General features: G+C 45.5%; 1 protein-coding gene across 1 annotated transcript in view; it reads left to right on the top strand.

Moving 5' to 3' along the window:
* Positions 1–15,991, top strand: part of Plpp4 (phospholipid phosphatase 4) — a 128,584-nt gene that overhangs the window by 44,017 nt on the left and 68,576 nt on the right. The window contains exon 2 of the mRNA XM_041666746.1: positions 12,511–12,619. Within this exon, the coding sequence (XP_041522680.1) occupies positions 12,511–12,619 (109 nt within the window). The remainder of the gene's footprint in view (positions 1–12,510; positions 12,620–15,991) is intronic.

Raw genomic sequence — 15,991 nt, 5'->3', positions numbered from 1 at the left:
TCGATGGAAACTATGAAAGCCAGAAGGTCCTGGATAGAGGTTCTGCAGAAGCTAAGAGACCATGGATGCAAACCCAAACTACTTTACCCAGCCAAGCTATCGTTCACTATCAACGGAGAAAACAAGACATTTCAGGATAAGAACAAATTTAAACAATACGTAGCCACAAATCCAGCCCTACAGAAAGTAATAGAAGGAAAATCGCAACCCAAGGAATCCAACACTGCCAACAATAACCCAGGCATCTAATGACCCTTCACGAGCACATCTCAAAGAAAGGAGACACACAATCTCTACTACCAAAAGCAATAAGAATAACCGGAGTAAACAACCACTGGTCATTAATATCACTTAATATTAATGGGCTCAATTCACCTATAAAAAGGCACAGGCTAAAAGATTGGATACGAAAACAGGATCCAACATTCTGCTGTTTGCAAGAAACACATCTGAACCACAAAGACAGGCACCTACTCAGAGTAAAGGGTTGGGAAAAGGTGTTTCAAGCAAATGGTCCTAAGAAAAAAGCAGGTGTGGCCATACTAATTTCTAACAAAACTGACTTCAAACTAAAATCAATCAGAAGAGACCGAGACGGTCACTTTATACTCATAACAGGAACAATTCATCAGGAGGACGTCTCAATCCTGAATATATACGCCCCCAATATAAAAGCACCTACTTATGTAAAAGAAATATTACTAGAACTCAAGGCGGACATCAAACCACACACACTAGTAGTAGGAGACTTCAACACACCTCTCTCTCCAAGGGACAGGTCAATCAGACAGAAACCTAATAGAGAATTAAGAGAATTATTGGAGGTAATGAAGCAAATGGACTTAACAGACATCTATAGAACATTCCACCCAAATAGGAAAGAATATACCTTCTTCTCGGCAGCTCATGGAACCTTCTCAAAAATTGACCACATACTCGGAAACAAAGGAAACCTCCACAGATACAAAAAAATATCAGTGTCCACCTGTGTCTTATCAGATCATCACGGATTAAAGTTAGAAGGCAACAACCACGCTGCCCCCAAAAAAACCGATAAACTCATGGAAACTGAACAGTCAACTACTGAACCACACCTGGGTCAAGGAAGAAATCAAGAAAGAAATTAAAATCTTCCTTGAATTTAATGAAAATAAAGGGACAACATACTCAAACCTATGGGACACAATGAAAGCAGTGCTAAGAGGAAAGTTCATAGCACAAAGTGCCCACTTAAAGAAAACGGAGAATGCATACATTGGGGACTTAAAAACACACCTGAAAGCTCTAGAAAAAAAAAGAAGCAGACGCGCCCAGGAGAAGTAGAAGACTGGAAATAATAAAACTGAGGGCTGAAATCAACAAAATAGAAACCCAGAAAACAGTCCAAAGAATCAATGAAACAAAAAGCTTGTTCTTGGAGAAAATCAACAAGATCGACAAACCCCTATCCAAACTAATTAAACGACAGAGAGAGAACACGCAAATAAATAAGATCAGAAATGAAAAGGGGGACATAACCACAGACACAGAGGAAATTCAGAGAATCATTAGATCTTACTACAAAAGCCTGTATGCCACAAAACTGGAAAATACAAAAGAAATGGACATTTTTTTAAATAAGTATCATATACCAAAGCTAAACCAAGACCAGGTGAATGATCTAAATAGACCGGTTTCTCGCGAAGAATTAGAAATGGTTATCAAAAATCTCCCTTCGAAAAAAAGCCCAGGACCAGATGGTTTCAATGCAGAATTCTACCAGAACTTCCAAGAAGAACTAATACCTATACTCCTTAATGTATTTCACAATATAGAATCAGAAGAGTCATTGCCAAATTCCTTTTATGAAGCTACAGTTACCCTGATACCAAAACCACAAAAAGACCCAACCAAGAAAGAGAATTACAGACCGATCTCACTCATGAACATCGACGCAAAAATTTTCAATAAAATACTGGCAAACCGAATCCAAGAACACATAAGAAAAATTATCCATTATGATCAAGTAGGCTTCATCCCAGAGATACAGGGCTGGTTCAACATACGCAAATCTATCAATGTAATCCACCATATAAATAAACTGAAAGAAAAAAACCATATGATCATTTCACTAGATGCGGAAAAAGCATTCAACAAAATTCAACACCCCTTTATGATAAAGGTCTTGGAGAGAATAGGGATACAAGGGTCCTACCTAAATATAATAAAAGCTATTTACAGCAAGCCAACAGCTAACATTAAATTAAACGGAGAAAAACTCAAAGCCATCCCACTAAAATCAGGAACACGACAAGGATGTCCACTCTCGCCATACCTCTTCAATATAGTGCTTGAAATTCTAGCAATAGCAATAAGACAACATAAGGAGATCAAGGGGATTCGTATTGGAAAGGAAGAAGTTAAGCTTTCGTTAATTGCAGATGATATGATAGTGTACATAAGCCACCCCAAAAATTCTACCAAAGAACTCCTACAGCTGATAAACAACTTTAGTAACGTGGCAGGATACAAGATCAACTCCAAAAAATCAGTTGCCTTCCTATACACCAAGGATAAGGAAGCAGAGAGGGAAATCAGAGAAGCATCACCTTTCACGATAGCCACAAATAGCATAAAATACCTTGGGGTAACCCTGACCAAGGAAGTGAAAGATCTACTTGACAAGAACTATAAGTCTTTGAAGAAAGAAATTGAAGAAGACACCAGAAAATGGAAAGACCTCCCTTGCTCTTGGATTGGGAGGACCAACATAGTAAAAATGGCAATTCTACCAAAAGCAATCTATAGATTCAATGCAATCCCCATCAAAATCCCATCAAAATTCTTCACAGATCTGGAGAAGACAATAATCAACTTTATATGGAAAAACAAAAAACCCAGGATAGCCAAAACAATCTTATACAATAAAGGTTTGTCTGGAGGCATTACCATCCCTGACTTCAAACTCTATTACAGAGCTACAGTATTGAAAACAGCTTGGTATTGGCATAAAAACAGAGAAGTCGACCAATGGAATCGAATAGAAGACCCTGACATTAACCCATAAGCCTATGAACACCTGATCTTCGATAAAGGAGCTAAAAGTATACAATGGAAAAAAGAGAGCATCTTCAACAAATGGTGTTGGCAAAACTGGATGTCAATCTGTAGAAGAATGAAAATAGATCCATATCTATCACCATGCACAAAACTCAAATCCAAATGGATTAAAGACCTCAATATCAGTCCGAACACACTGAACCTGATAGAAGAGAAAGTGGGAAGTACTCTACAGCACATGGGCACAGGAGACCACTTCCTATGTATAACCCCAGCAGCACAGACACTAAGGGCATCATTGAATAAATGGGACTTCCTGAGGCTGAGAAGCTTCTGTAAAGCAAAGGACACTGTCACTAAGACAAAAAGACAACCCACTGACTGGGAGAAGATCTTCACCAACCCTGCAACTGACAAAGGTTTGATCTCCAAAATATATAAAGATCTCAAGAAACTAGACCGTAAAAGGCTAATCAACCCAATTATAAAATGGGGCACTGATCTGAACAGAGAATTCTCAACAGAAGAACTTCAAATGGCCAAAAGACACTTAAGGTCATGCTCAACTTCCTTAGCGATCAGGGAAATGCAAATCAAGACAACTTTAAGATACCACCTTACACCTGTCAGAATGGCTAAAATAAAAAACACCAATGATAGCCTTTGCTGGAGAGGTTGTGGAGAAAGGGGTACACTCACCCATTGCTGGTGGGAATGCAAACTTGTGCAACCACTCTGGAAAGCAGTGTTTCGGTTTCTCAGGAAATTCGGGATCAACCTACCCCTGGATCCAGCAATACCACTCTTGGGAATATACCCAAGAGAGGCCCTATCATACAACAAAAGTATATGCTAAACTATGTTCATGGCAGCATTGTTTGTAATAGCCAGAACCTGGAAACAACCTAGATGCCCTTCAACGGAAGAATGGATGAAGGAAGTATGGAATATATACATATTAGAGTATTACTCAGCAGTAAAAAACAAGGACTTCTTGAATTTTGCATACAAATGGATGGAAATAGAAAACACTATCCTGAGTGAGGTAAGCCAGACACAAAAAGAGGAACATGGGATGTACTCACTCATATTTGGTTTCTAGCCATAAATAAAGGACATTGAGCCTATAATTCATGTTCCTAGAGAAGCTAAATAAGGTGAATCCAAAGACAAACACATAGGCATCCTCAGGAATATTAACCTTCATCAGGCGATGAAAGGAGACAGAGACAGAGACCCACACGGGAGCACCGGACAGAAATCTCAAGGTCCAAATCAGGAGCAGAAGGAGACGGAGCACGAGCAAGGAACTCAGGACCACGAGGGGTGCACCCACACACTAAGACAATGGGGATGTTCTATTGGGATCTCACCAAGGCCAGCTGGCCTAGATCTGAAAAAGCATGGGATAAATCCGGACTAGCTGAACATAGCGGACAATGAGGAATACTGAGAATTCAAGAACAATTGCAGTGGGTTTTTGATCCTACTGCACGTACTGGCTTTGTGGGAGCCTAGGCAGTTTGAATGCTCACCTTACGAGACCTCGATAGAGGTGGGCAGTCCTTGGGCTTCCCACAGGTCAGGGAACCCTGATTGCTCTTCGAGCAGATGAGGGGGGGGGACTTGATCGGGGGAGGGGGAGGGAAATGGGAAGCGGTTGTGGGGACGAGGCTGAAATCCTTAATAAATAAATAAATTTAAAAATAAATAAATAAATAAAAATTATATAAAAAAAAAACATTGTCAAGAAAAGCAACCACCTCTCATGGTGGGAATTTTAGGGCTCCTAATATTTCATGCTGTGAATAAAATTTTCTCAGCAGCCCTGGAAGGTGTGGTCATCCCAAGGAACTGGCGGTGGGGGGGGGGGATGTGAAATTTCAGAAGAAGTTAAATGATCTTTCTCGAGCCACCCAAGAGGCAAGTGCTAGTGCTGAGTTGGAGATTTGGACCAAGTCAATGAACTGACAAGTGCCTATTTCTGCGTAATTGGAGTAGTTGGGGGTGGGGAATGGATGGCTTCTAAGTGCCTGACTTGCTATCCCTAGGGTATTTGCTTATTTGGGGAGAGGCCCATGGACCAACAGGTTAGAAGAGTTGTGTATGTATTGGCAGGTAAGAAAACTAGAGCTTTGAGAATTTGTATTAGAGAAGACATTAGTGTCCCTTGGCCTGGAACTCGCTATTTCTAAATTCCACTAGGGATTTGTTGAAATGGATTGTTCTTCTGTTTTCCAACTTTAGAATGAATCTGTTATCATACTCAATGAAATGACCCTGGAGAAACAGGGAGTGGCTCTGGGTCTGTGCGCTGGGGTGTGTGTGTGTGTGTGTGTGTGTGTGTGTGTGTGTGACTTCAATAATCCACCTAGCCAGGTATCCCAAACTAGACATTTCCTCAAAGCAGAGTGGGGTAGCACTCTAATGCCTAGACAGTGTTCTTAGCCTCAGAACTGAAGACCTTGACCTCTGTCACCGCTCCAGTTGATTGTAGCTCAGGATCTTGTGACTTACAGTACAGGGACCAGAACAGTGTCATCTGTGCTAGAAGATATCCCCAGGCATGTTGTAGATGGTGCGTGGATTGACTAAAACCTGGCAAGGGTTAGAAAAACCGTCTCCTGCTGTGCCCTTTCTATAGAATCAGCTGTGCATTGGCTAAGGTGCTGAAGCCAAGTTAAGCTATGGAAATGGGACTGACCGCAGGGAACAGGAGCATGTGTATGTGTGTGAGCATGTGTGAGTTCGTGAGTAGGTGTGAACTCAGTGACACGTCTTGTGCCGGTCTAGACTCCGGCCCTCATCTGAGATCACCTAGGGGTGACCAGCCTGTGAACGGACTAGGACAGCCACAGTGGTAGTGCGTCCCTCCACAACTGCACCTGCTGCTTGGAAGAGTCAAGCAACTGAAAGAGGAAGGCAGGAGGAAGGGAGTGACGTTCCCCCCCAGAGGAAAAGGTTCGGTTTTCTGTCTTTCGGCTTTGGCCTCGCTCCTTCATCTTTTAGTGTTTTGCCTGTCATTGACTCCTCTGCCTCTTTTCTCGTTCAGTAAACTTTAGTGCGTTTCCTCTTCTCCACGCTCCCCACTCAGTTGAATCTGTTTTGATGCATGTGCCTGCATTTGGGTTGTGCGTGCTGTCTGTGTGTGTTTGTTATGGGTGTGAGCGATGCGCATAAGGGAGGTTTAAACAAATGCTCTGTGTGTGAATGCTGCATGAATCAAGGAGAGCATCTCGGAGCATACAGTTAGGATCATGTCTGTGAAAACGTACTCTGTGTTTTCTCCATTCTTCAAGCTGTGTCATGAGCAATCAGGGAGCATCCTTCTCCCCCACCCCTTGTATGACACAGTGGGGTTTGAGATGCTACTCAAGGCTTTATGGGATGAGTGTGATATGTGTGTGTGACCTTACTCGCAGAATGGGAGGGCCTCCTTGGCCACGTTTTTGTCCCCTCTCAGAGAGAACAGACTTGTGTTCAGAGACCGTGGTCACTCTGTAGGACTAGTCAGTCATCCTATGATACTGCATTTATTTTGAGGCTTAGCAGGCGTATGGAAGACCATGCTGGTTTTATAATTAAAATGACATGAAATTTCTTCTGAAACAATTGGAGTAGCTCCCAAGGGGATTCCGTCTACAGAAAAGTAATAGTACAAGAGAACCTGGCTCTTGAATGGCCAGGGTTAGGAGACCCTGGCTGTTACTGAGAACACTGAGTCTCAACTCATAGCGAGTACCCCAACCCCCCTGGGGTTTGCTAAGTTAAGGTCCAGATTGCAGGTCTGAGGTTGAGACAGACTCCCTGGGTCATAACCTACAGATAAACATCATGCCATCATCAGGAAGGAAGCTTTCTAGAAATGCCAGCTCACAGGTGTTCTTGTACCTGGATCTGTAGTCACAAGACACCCGTGTATTTCCTGAGCACATTAAAGTGTGGGATCCTATGACCCATCAAACTGCTAGATGTCCTCAGAGCCCTGGTGATGAGGTAACTAGAGACAGTACCTCCACAGCTCATGAAGAAGCAAGGCTTCTGTGTGTGTGTGTGTGTGTGTGTGTGTGTGTGTGTGTGTGCGCACGCGCACATGTTCTCATATGTGCAGGTACCCTTTGTGTGTACAGTTGCATGTGGAGGCTGGGGGACCACTTTGTCTTTCCTGAGATTGCAGCTGTTCTTAGATGGCCGCCAACCTTGGTTATTTATTATTATTCCTTGAGATAGAGTCTATCACTGTCCTGGAACACACCATGTAGGCTAAGGGACTGGTCCGTGAGCTCCAGGGATCTTCCTGTCTCTGCCTTCCTCTGTGGTGGGATTACAGGTGCACACTCCCAGGCCTTGCTTTTTGATGGAGGTTTTGGGGATGGAGCTCAGGTCTCCATGTGTACAGCAAGGACCTCGCTCCCCAGCCCCAGAACCAAAGTTTCTACTTCTCGCTCTATAGCCTACTTCCGAAGTGCTTTGTGGAAGGATACCCCAGGGCTAGCAGTGCCTTCCCGTGGAAGCACTGTTGAGTCTCCAGGCTTCTCCACCCTCCGTGTGCCTCTCTGACCCCATTTGCTTTGATAAACCCTGGGTCCTCTGAGCAGCTGCCTTCCTGTCTGGATTCTCTGAAGCCGACGCCAGTGGCTGGAGAAGGGACATCTATCTTTCTTAGCACTGCTGTTCCCAGGAGATACGATTTGCCTGATAGATGTGTTTTGGCTGCAGCTAGTCAGGGTACAGTGAGAGATTGTTCAAAGTCTCAGTGTTTGGCAACCGTTTAGAAAAATCGCACCTGACCTTTAGAAAGTAAATCCCGTGGGCTGGGGATATAACTGGAGTAAAGTGTCTGACGGGAAAGCATAAGGACCTGAGTTCAATCCCTGTGCTAGCTTCTTACAATGAAGGGTCCAGTGACACATCCTTGTGACCCCAGTGCTGGAGAGGTGGATCAGGGGGGGTCCCCAGAGCTTGCTGTCAAGACTGCCTAGACTAATGGGCAAGTTCCAAGTCCCATTGAGAGGCCCTGTGTCCAAACACAAGGGGGATGCATGTGAGGAACAGGATCTGAGGTGAGTTGATCTCGGGCCTCTCTCTTACATGCACACATGTTTACATGAACACCGCCAGAGGGGGCAGATACAGAGACAGACAGAGGAACAGAGAGAGGTACCCAGGACACCAACAGCGGGAAGGAAACTGCACAGTGTTGTGTTTAGGTCTCCTGGCCATGTGGCCTGCTTTGTGGAGAAGAGGGGAGTCAGGCTTCTGAAGTGTCTGACAGCGGCCTGTGGAAGCATCACAGTAACATCCTATGGTGGCTGAAGCCATATTCTGCATCCACTTGCTTTTCTGTAGTCAGGACTTACAATGCCTGTCAGGAGGAGGCATCTGTTTCCCTTCCTTGAGGCTCACTTTAAGGCTTGCCCATAGGTGTGGTCACACGGACAGCATCCATTAGTTTTCTCATTGCTATGAACAAACACTTGGCAAACAGCAGCAGCAATAAAAACCCTTAAGGGATGAAGGGTCTTTTCTGGCTCACGGTTTAGGGGTACAGTCTATGGTTTAGGGGTACAGTCTATGGTTTAGGGATACAGTCTATGGTTTAGGGGTACAGTCTATGGTTTAGGGGTACAGTCTATCATGGCAGAACACACAGAAGCAGCTCTACAATGTGGTGGCAGGTGCCTACGGCTGCTCACTTACATATGGACAGACTAGGAAACCAGGGACAGGAAACAGGGTGGGCCTATAAATGTTAAGTCTTGAGACTGGAGAGATGACTCAGCAGTTATGAATACTGGCTGCTCTCCTAGAGGGCCTGGGTTCAATTCCCAGTATCCACATGGCAGCTCATAACTGTCTATAATTCCAGTTCCAGGGGATCTAACACCCTCACACAAACATACATGCAGGCAACACACTAGTGCACGCAAAGTAAAAATAAATAAACAAATATCACCTTGTCCTCGGTGACCCATTTCCTCCTCTATCTCCTAAAGGTTCCACACCCTCCCCAAACGATGGCACCTCCTAGGGACTAAGTGTTCAGACACCTGAGCCCTTGGGGGTCATCAACATCCAAACCCTGAAAATGGGGTTATGTGATCCTCAGGGCTGGGTAGGAAAAGTCAGCTAGCTTTTGCCTACTTCTCTCTGGATGCTGGAATTTTCAGTACATGCAGATGGCTGGGAATGTGTTGGTACTCCCGTTCGGCTACAGCCAGGCTGTCGTTGGTGAATAACCTAACGTGGCCCTCAGACAGCTACAGTGCCAGCTGATGTCCTAAGATATTGTAAGAGAGCAGTGAAGTAAGAACTCCTCAGCCGGATGCCAAGAATTTCCCAAGCCAGAAGCTCACGAGTGAAATCAATTATTTTTGGATGATTTATTGTGAAGTCACAGTAATCAGAAACGCTCTAAAAATTTTAGTTTTCACAAACAGCCTATATGTCCTAAAAACATCTTTTTTTTTTATTTATTTATTAAGTATACAATATTCTGTCTGTGTGTATGTCTGCAGGCCAGAAGAGGGCACCAGACCTCTTTACAGATGGTTGTGAGCCACCATGTGGTTGCCGGGAATTGAACTCAGGACCTTTGGAAGAGCAGGCAATGCTCTTAACCACTGAGCCATCTCTCCAGCCCCTAAAAACATCTTTTAAGTAAGCTTTGTTGCCTTTCGTTTTGTTTAAAATGCATTTAAAACACCCAGGAGCAGGGAGTAATCTGTGACACCGTCAAAAAAAGTACTAAAAACCAGAGGAAACACACACCAGAGACTGGAGTATGGCAGTAAATGAAAAAAAAATATATATCCTAGCTTTTCTGCCTATATTTTGTTGGGGATTCTGTATGTTTCAAAATCCCCCATTTCCTCTTCCCAGCTTTTTAATTTTTCTCTGCCCTCCCTCTATTTCCCCCTTTCCCGTCGTTTTTCCTTTCCTTTCTCATATAGTCCAGGCTAGCCTCCAGTCTGCTTCAACCCATCCTCCTGCCTCCACTCTCCGAGAGCTGGGATTATAGTTGCACACCATCACCTAGTTGATAGGAACAGAAGCCTGGGGCCTTGTGCGTGCTCGGCCAGCATCTACCAACTGGGTTTCAGCCCAGTCTCCATGTGTGTTCTTTCAATGTAAGTTCCATGCCAGGTCTGTAAGACAGGGTCAGTTCACAGATGAGGAAACTGATGATTGGGGTGTTAAGGAAAGGACTTCCCCTGCTCTGCAGAGCCAGGGCTGGATTGAAACACCGGGATTGTAAACGATGAAGGTTGCATCTTCAAGTTTCTTGGAGTCACGAGTACAGATCCTTCAGGGATCCCTGGGTCAGCGCTGGAGCAGAGCACCAGGAGAATAATTTAAAATCCACATCCCCAGGACCTGTCCCTACTGCTTGTCCACCTGACTAGGAAGCCTCTAGAAGGTTCTCACCCACCTCCAGCTGTGGCTTCCCCCTTGCAGGCGTGTACACTGCAGCCCACAAAGGGGCAGTGCTTTGCTCGGTAGCATGGAGAGCAGCTTCATGGTGGGGGTTCTGTGCCAGGGGGCAGTTTCCTGATGTTCAGGTAGGTGCTTGGCACATCTTACCTCAGAGAAAGTACCCAGGGCCCATGGCGGCTTTGCAGACCTGGTTCTTGGCACACGTGGGGCCCCATGCTTGCAGTAGACACAGTCTGGGCTCAGGTTGGTGAGGGCTTGGCTGGTTTCTATGGCAGTGACTGCTATACTGGCAAGTGTTTGTCAGGTGACTCTCAGCAACTCCAGGTGGAGTGGTGTGGACACAGGGCTGAGCAGAGCTGTCGAAGGTGCCTCTTCTTGGAATTCCCAAGTACACCAATGCATTGGACCCCACCCACAGTTAGAGGTAAAGGCCCAGAGAAGGGAGAAGAGAAGGAAGGGCAGGGAGGCATGTAGAAACAGACAGGAATTGCTTCTTTTAGATTCATGATCGAGTTGACTGCAAGGCCTGTCCGCTGGATTACAATATACCGTGAAGCTGCTCGGAATGGATGTGACATTAAGTTTGACAGTATTGGAGCCTCCCAGTGGGTCAGACATCCTAGGTGGCTCTCAGCTTACAGTCACTGACTTGTGGGGTCATTGTTGAAAATTGGCATGAAAGATACCGACAGACCATGATCATATAACACCCAAGTTTGGGATTCAAATTGAGGTTCTAAGGTCCCCAATTTGGCTAGAACCTGGCTCTTGGGTGACTGTTCTTTTTTCCTCCCCTTCCTTCCTTCCTTCCTTCCTTCCTTCCTTCCTTCCTTCCGCCTGTGGCAGAGGGAATTCCTGGATCCAGGACTGAAACAGGGATGGCTGTGGGAAGACTAAGGCTCTAGGTACTCTAAAAGTCCCTGGAGGATCATCCTGTCCTCCTCTTCTTCTAGCTGCCACCCCATGTTCCTCATCTTGGTCATTAGTATACCGAACTAGAAGCTTGGACCGGACTTCAACCACACGCCCTTCCATGCGTCCTCCTGGCCATGCTGCAGGCATCTCTGACTGGGGTAGTTGTATGCCCCTGACTATCCTGTTGCCTCCATTCCTCTGCTCTTCTCCAGGTCCCGGGCATCGCATTGCCAGGGACCACTTTGGCGAGTCCCAGCCTATTAGATCAGGATCAACATTTCTCAGCCTGGCAGTGGAAGACTGGAACCTCCTGATGCTCTGGCCCCCAGCCATTCGTGCCTGAAATCTTTCTGAATGAGGTTTAGGTGGAGATGGGGTTGGAGAGGCTGGGCAGAGGTTAATAGCTGAAATCTAAAAAAAGTGAATTCCTATTGCCTGTCTCCCACACTCCCACCACTTCCCTTTTTAATAATTGCTTCCGTGGTCCAACTAATGGAGATGTAGCCCAGGCTCGGGAGTGTGGTGGCTTCTCACGGCAGAGGTGGGCTCTCCACGGGTGAAAAGATGAAGGTGAAAGATGCCTAGAGCTAGTCCATTAGCAGGCCAAGGACGTCCTGTCTCCTCATCCTTCCTCTGTCCCCTAGTGGAGGGAGTAGTAGCAGCATGACCTAATCTGGGCAACAGCGGGGAGGGCAGGGCACTTCTTGTCCCCTGGGTAGGTCAAGGGAGACACCTGAGTCCCCGTTTCTGTCTCAGACCCATTTTGTTCTCAGACACTGTGAGCTGGCCTAGCCTTGACCCCACATGAGCCATTGTGTGGCAAGTGAACTTTCAGCTCACGTAAGGAGCCTGAATTCTTAGAGTCTTTGTAAAACAGTGTCAGAGCTGTTTCCTTACCAAGAATGAGTCCCTGCTGCCAGGAGAACAGAAGACTATACAGTCTCAGTGTCTCTTTGTCTTTGTCCAGTTGGACCTGGCTGAGGACCACCACTCGGGGCTGATTCTCCCCTTCCCAGAAGTCTGGAAGACTCTCCTAGGGCATGCAGAAGTGGCTTCCCAGGGTCTGTCCCCAGCAGCTGAATGCTAGGCTTTCATGTCCCTTTCTTCATTTTGTTTCAGTTTTACAGAGTTTTTGGATCCGTTCCAGAGAGTCATCCAGCCGGAAGAGATCTGGCTCTATAAAAATCCTTTGGTGCAGTCAGACAACATACCTACGCGCCTCATGTTTGTAAGTACCCGTGATTTGGTGACCGATATGTCCACTGTTCCAACTCTGAACCAAATGGGCTTTGATCCTCACTGGTCAACCCCTGTTGAAGACATTAGTCAACTTTAAATAAAGAAAAAAAACGATCCACCCAGTTAAAACTCACTTCCAGTTCAAGAGCAGCCCTGATGGCTTACTTGAGACACTGTGATTGTCTAACACTTTGGGAGAGAACAGATTTCCTTACCTGACTTATGGTGAGTGTTTCCACGTATTGTCAGTGTAGTGAAAACAGGCTAGAAGCTAGTGACAAGAATCCCTGCCCCTTTTCCTTTAAGGAAAGTCCATGTAGGGAGCTTTGCTAACCATGCGTCTGGTTTGGATTAGGCAGTTGTTGACCACTGACAAGATGACCCTGTGGTGGGCTGGGGAGTGGCTTCTTAGGCAAAGTTCTTGCCCCATGGGAGGACTGGAGATTGGATCCCCTGAACTCAAGTAAACGCGGAGCGGGTGTGGTGCCCAGCCCATAATCCCAGCACATGGAAGGCAGAAGCAAACTACCCTCAGCAAGCATAAAAGCCAGACTAGGCAAATCAGTACACGCTAGGATCAAATATGAGATCCTACCTCAATATCTAAGGTGGAGCGCCATTGCGGAAGACATCCAATTTCATCTAGAGACCTCTATACACGCTACACACACATATGTGCGCCCACAGACATGCCAGCAGAAATACACGTGTGTACATTACATGCCCAAACACAAAGAAAAAAGCCTCCCTCATTGCCTCACCACTAGATGTTGTCTGTGCCCCTCTCCTAGAAGAACTGAGCAAACACCCAAGCAGCTGGTGAATATAATGGGATTATTTTGCCTCCTTCACTTCCCACGTGGCAACTACAGCCTTTTACTTCTTCCTCCCTGTGTGTCAGTGCCTATGGAAAGTCTGCCTCATACAGTCCCAGCCTATGTCACAGAGGAAGGAGTCTTTACTACCCACTGCTTATAGATCAGAAATACCTTCCAGACAGAGGAGGGACCTTTCCTGAAGCCATACAGCTGGTGGATGACAGTGTCAGATCCAAGTAACCAACTCTGTAGGTCCGCTGTCCACCGGGAGACTGCCCTGAATGTTCCAGAGCTTCTGGAACTCCTTACTGATACCCAGTTACTCTTGGGGCATCGCCAGTGAGCCATTCTTTAGCAAAAGAAGCTGTCACACACTCCCTCCACCGGAAACAATAACAAAGCTTCCAGATGGGCTGCCTAGTGGCTTGAAGGTGATTCCTGTTGCCCCATCATTACGCCCATGCTTCTGGAGACTGCGGTGACTATTCCAGAACAGTGACAGTACACACGGGGCTATTGGAAAGAAATCCCTTTATTTCAGAGGAAAGCTTCTTGAGTAACTATGGCTGGAAATATATTCATATCTGCGATTGAAATGCCTTCTATACTGCACGAACCTTCAGGTGTTATTACAGCTGCTTTTAATAATTACTTTTCAGCTTGGAAAATAAAATAGATTTCTGTAAATCTTAGGCAAAGTGAACTATTAAGGTCGGTTGGCAGTAGAGCATAACAAATACTCACATATTACAATAAGATCCTTTTCCAATTCTCTCCTAACTCAATAAATCCTAGATATGAAGGAACCAGTGTGTGGCTAATGACTTCACAGCACAATTAGGGGGAAACATCTGTTTATCACTCAGATCCATTCTTCCCAGGGTTTTGCATTTCATGTGCCGTAAAATGCAATTTGGAGATGAATGTTCACACGGGACAGTGAGAGAAATTTGTAGCTCTGGCCTAGATTTCTAAACAATGGACTGTTTTGAAGACCGGCTGCAGATGCTACAAACGTCCTGGCTATAGACACAAGTGGGATGAGACAGTTTGTGTATCGCCAATGGTTTGGATGAGATGCCAAAAGGTTATTTAGGTTTGGATGAAAAGCCAAAACGTTATTCGGTACCGTGATTCTTGAGGAATCAGCATGGATTTGGCTCCATGCACTGGCTCACTCTCTAACCTTATAATTAAGCAGCTTCAGCCTTTTGCTTTGTTAAGAGTGGTTGACGACACTCATGCATGTGGCTACAAGAGTCAGCGCAGTCCGCGAAGGCAGCAGGAGAGCAGAAGGGACGTGTAAAGTACCTGCAGCCACAGGTGGAAAGTACTGTCCTCTGATTAGATTCGTTCATCTAGATTTCATTAAGAACTTACTGTGAGCTGTTGTCTGTCAACTTTGGATTCTGGAAAACTTTCCCAGTGTCTACAGAAGACTGTTCAGTGGAGCGTACAGTCTCCTGTACTAGTCTAATCTAGGTCAGTTTCTCTTGGAGGCTCATCTGTCTGCTGTGTGTGTGTGTGTGTGTGTGTGTGTGTGTGTGTGTAAGTGCATGCATGCACACGTGGCATGGTGTGCCTGTCACAGTCAGAGAATAGCTTGTGAGAGTTGGTCCTCTCCTCATTCTGTATGGGTTCCAGTGGTGGGACGCAGGTAGTGGAGGTTTGGCAGGCAGTACCTTTACTGACCTTGTCCACCTCACTGGCCTAAATTTCATTCTTTCATTCATAAAGTCTTGGATCTTTTATGTAGGTTGGAATGTTTTCTTCTGAATGTGAATTTTCTAACTTCCTAACTAAAATGTTTTTCAAGTAATTAGTGGCTCCAGGTCAGCAGTGTGCATGCGTGTGCATGCATGGATGCATGTGTGTTTGTGTGTTTCAAAATTCCTTGGTCAAATGTAAGTGGTATTGACATCCTCAGAAAATCCCTAGCTTGCATTTTAACAGGAAGGCAGGTCAGGTATAAACCATACCCTCAGGGACCTTGCATATATACTCTGATATAAAATAGGATCTGGAAAGTATTGTGGAAATTTGATCTATTTGGCCAATGACATTTAGGATGACAAGCCCTATGGGCATGATTTTCTCTGGATACATGACTGGATAAAACTGAGGAGGAGGTTGCATGCTCTTTCTCTTGGGAGGTTGGAGCAAGCCTTGTGGTTGCCAAGATAATGGCAGCTGGATCAGCAGCACAGTCTACCTTGTTCTGTTTTCATGAGTTTCTTTTTTCATTACACTCCTTAATAAATTGTTGACCAGACTTTGAGGGTTCTCACTTTTTTTTTTTTGGTTTTTTGAGACAGGGTTTCTCTGTGGCTTTGGAGCCTGTCCTGGAACTAGCTCTGTAGACCAGGCTGGTCTCGAACTCCCAGAGATCCGCCTGCCTCTGCCTCCCGAGTGCTGGGATTAAAGGCGTGCACCACCATCGCCCGGCGAGGGTTCTCACTTTTGAAAAGGTCAAAGGGGAGATTCAGTAAATTTTTTGGGAGCATCATCATCATCATCTTCACCACCATCTTCCTCACCACCGT

Source organism: Microtus oregoni, unplaced genomic scaffold, assembly GCF_018167655.1.
Source record: "Microtus oregoni isolate MIOR12 unplaced genomic scaffold, Mior012 000016F_ref0000370, whole genome shotgun sequence".
NCBI classification, from domain to species: Eukaryota; Metazoa; Chordata; class Mammalia; order Rodentia; family Cricetidae; genus Microtus; species Microtus oregoni.
The sequence above is the reverse complement of the archived record's forward strand: the minus strand, read 5'-3'. Positions and strand labels throughout refer to the sequence as shown.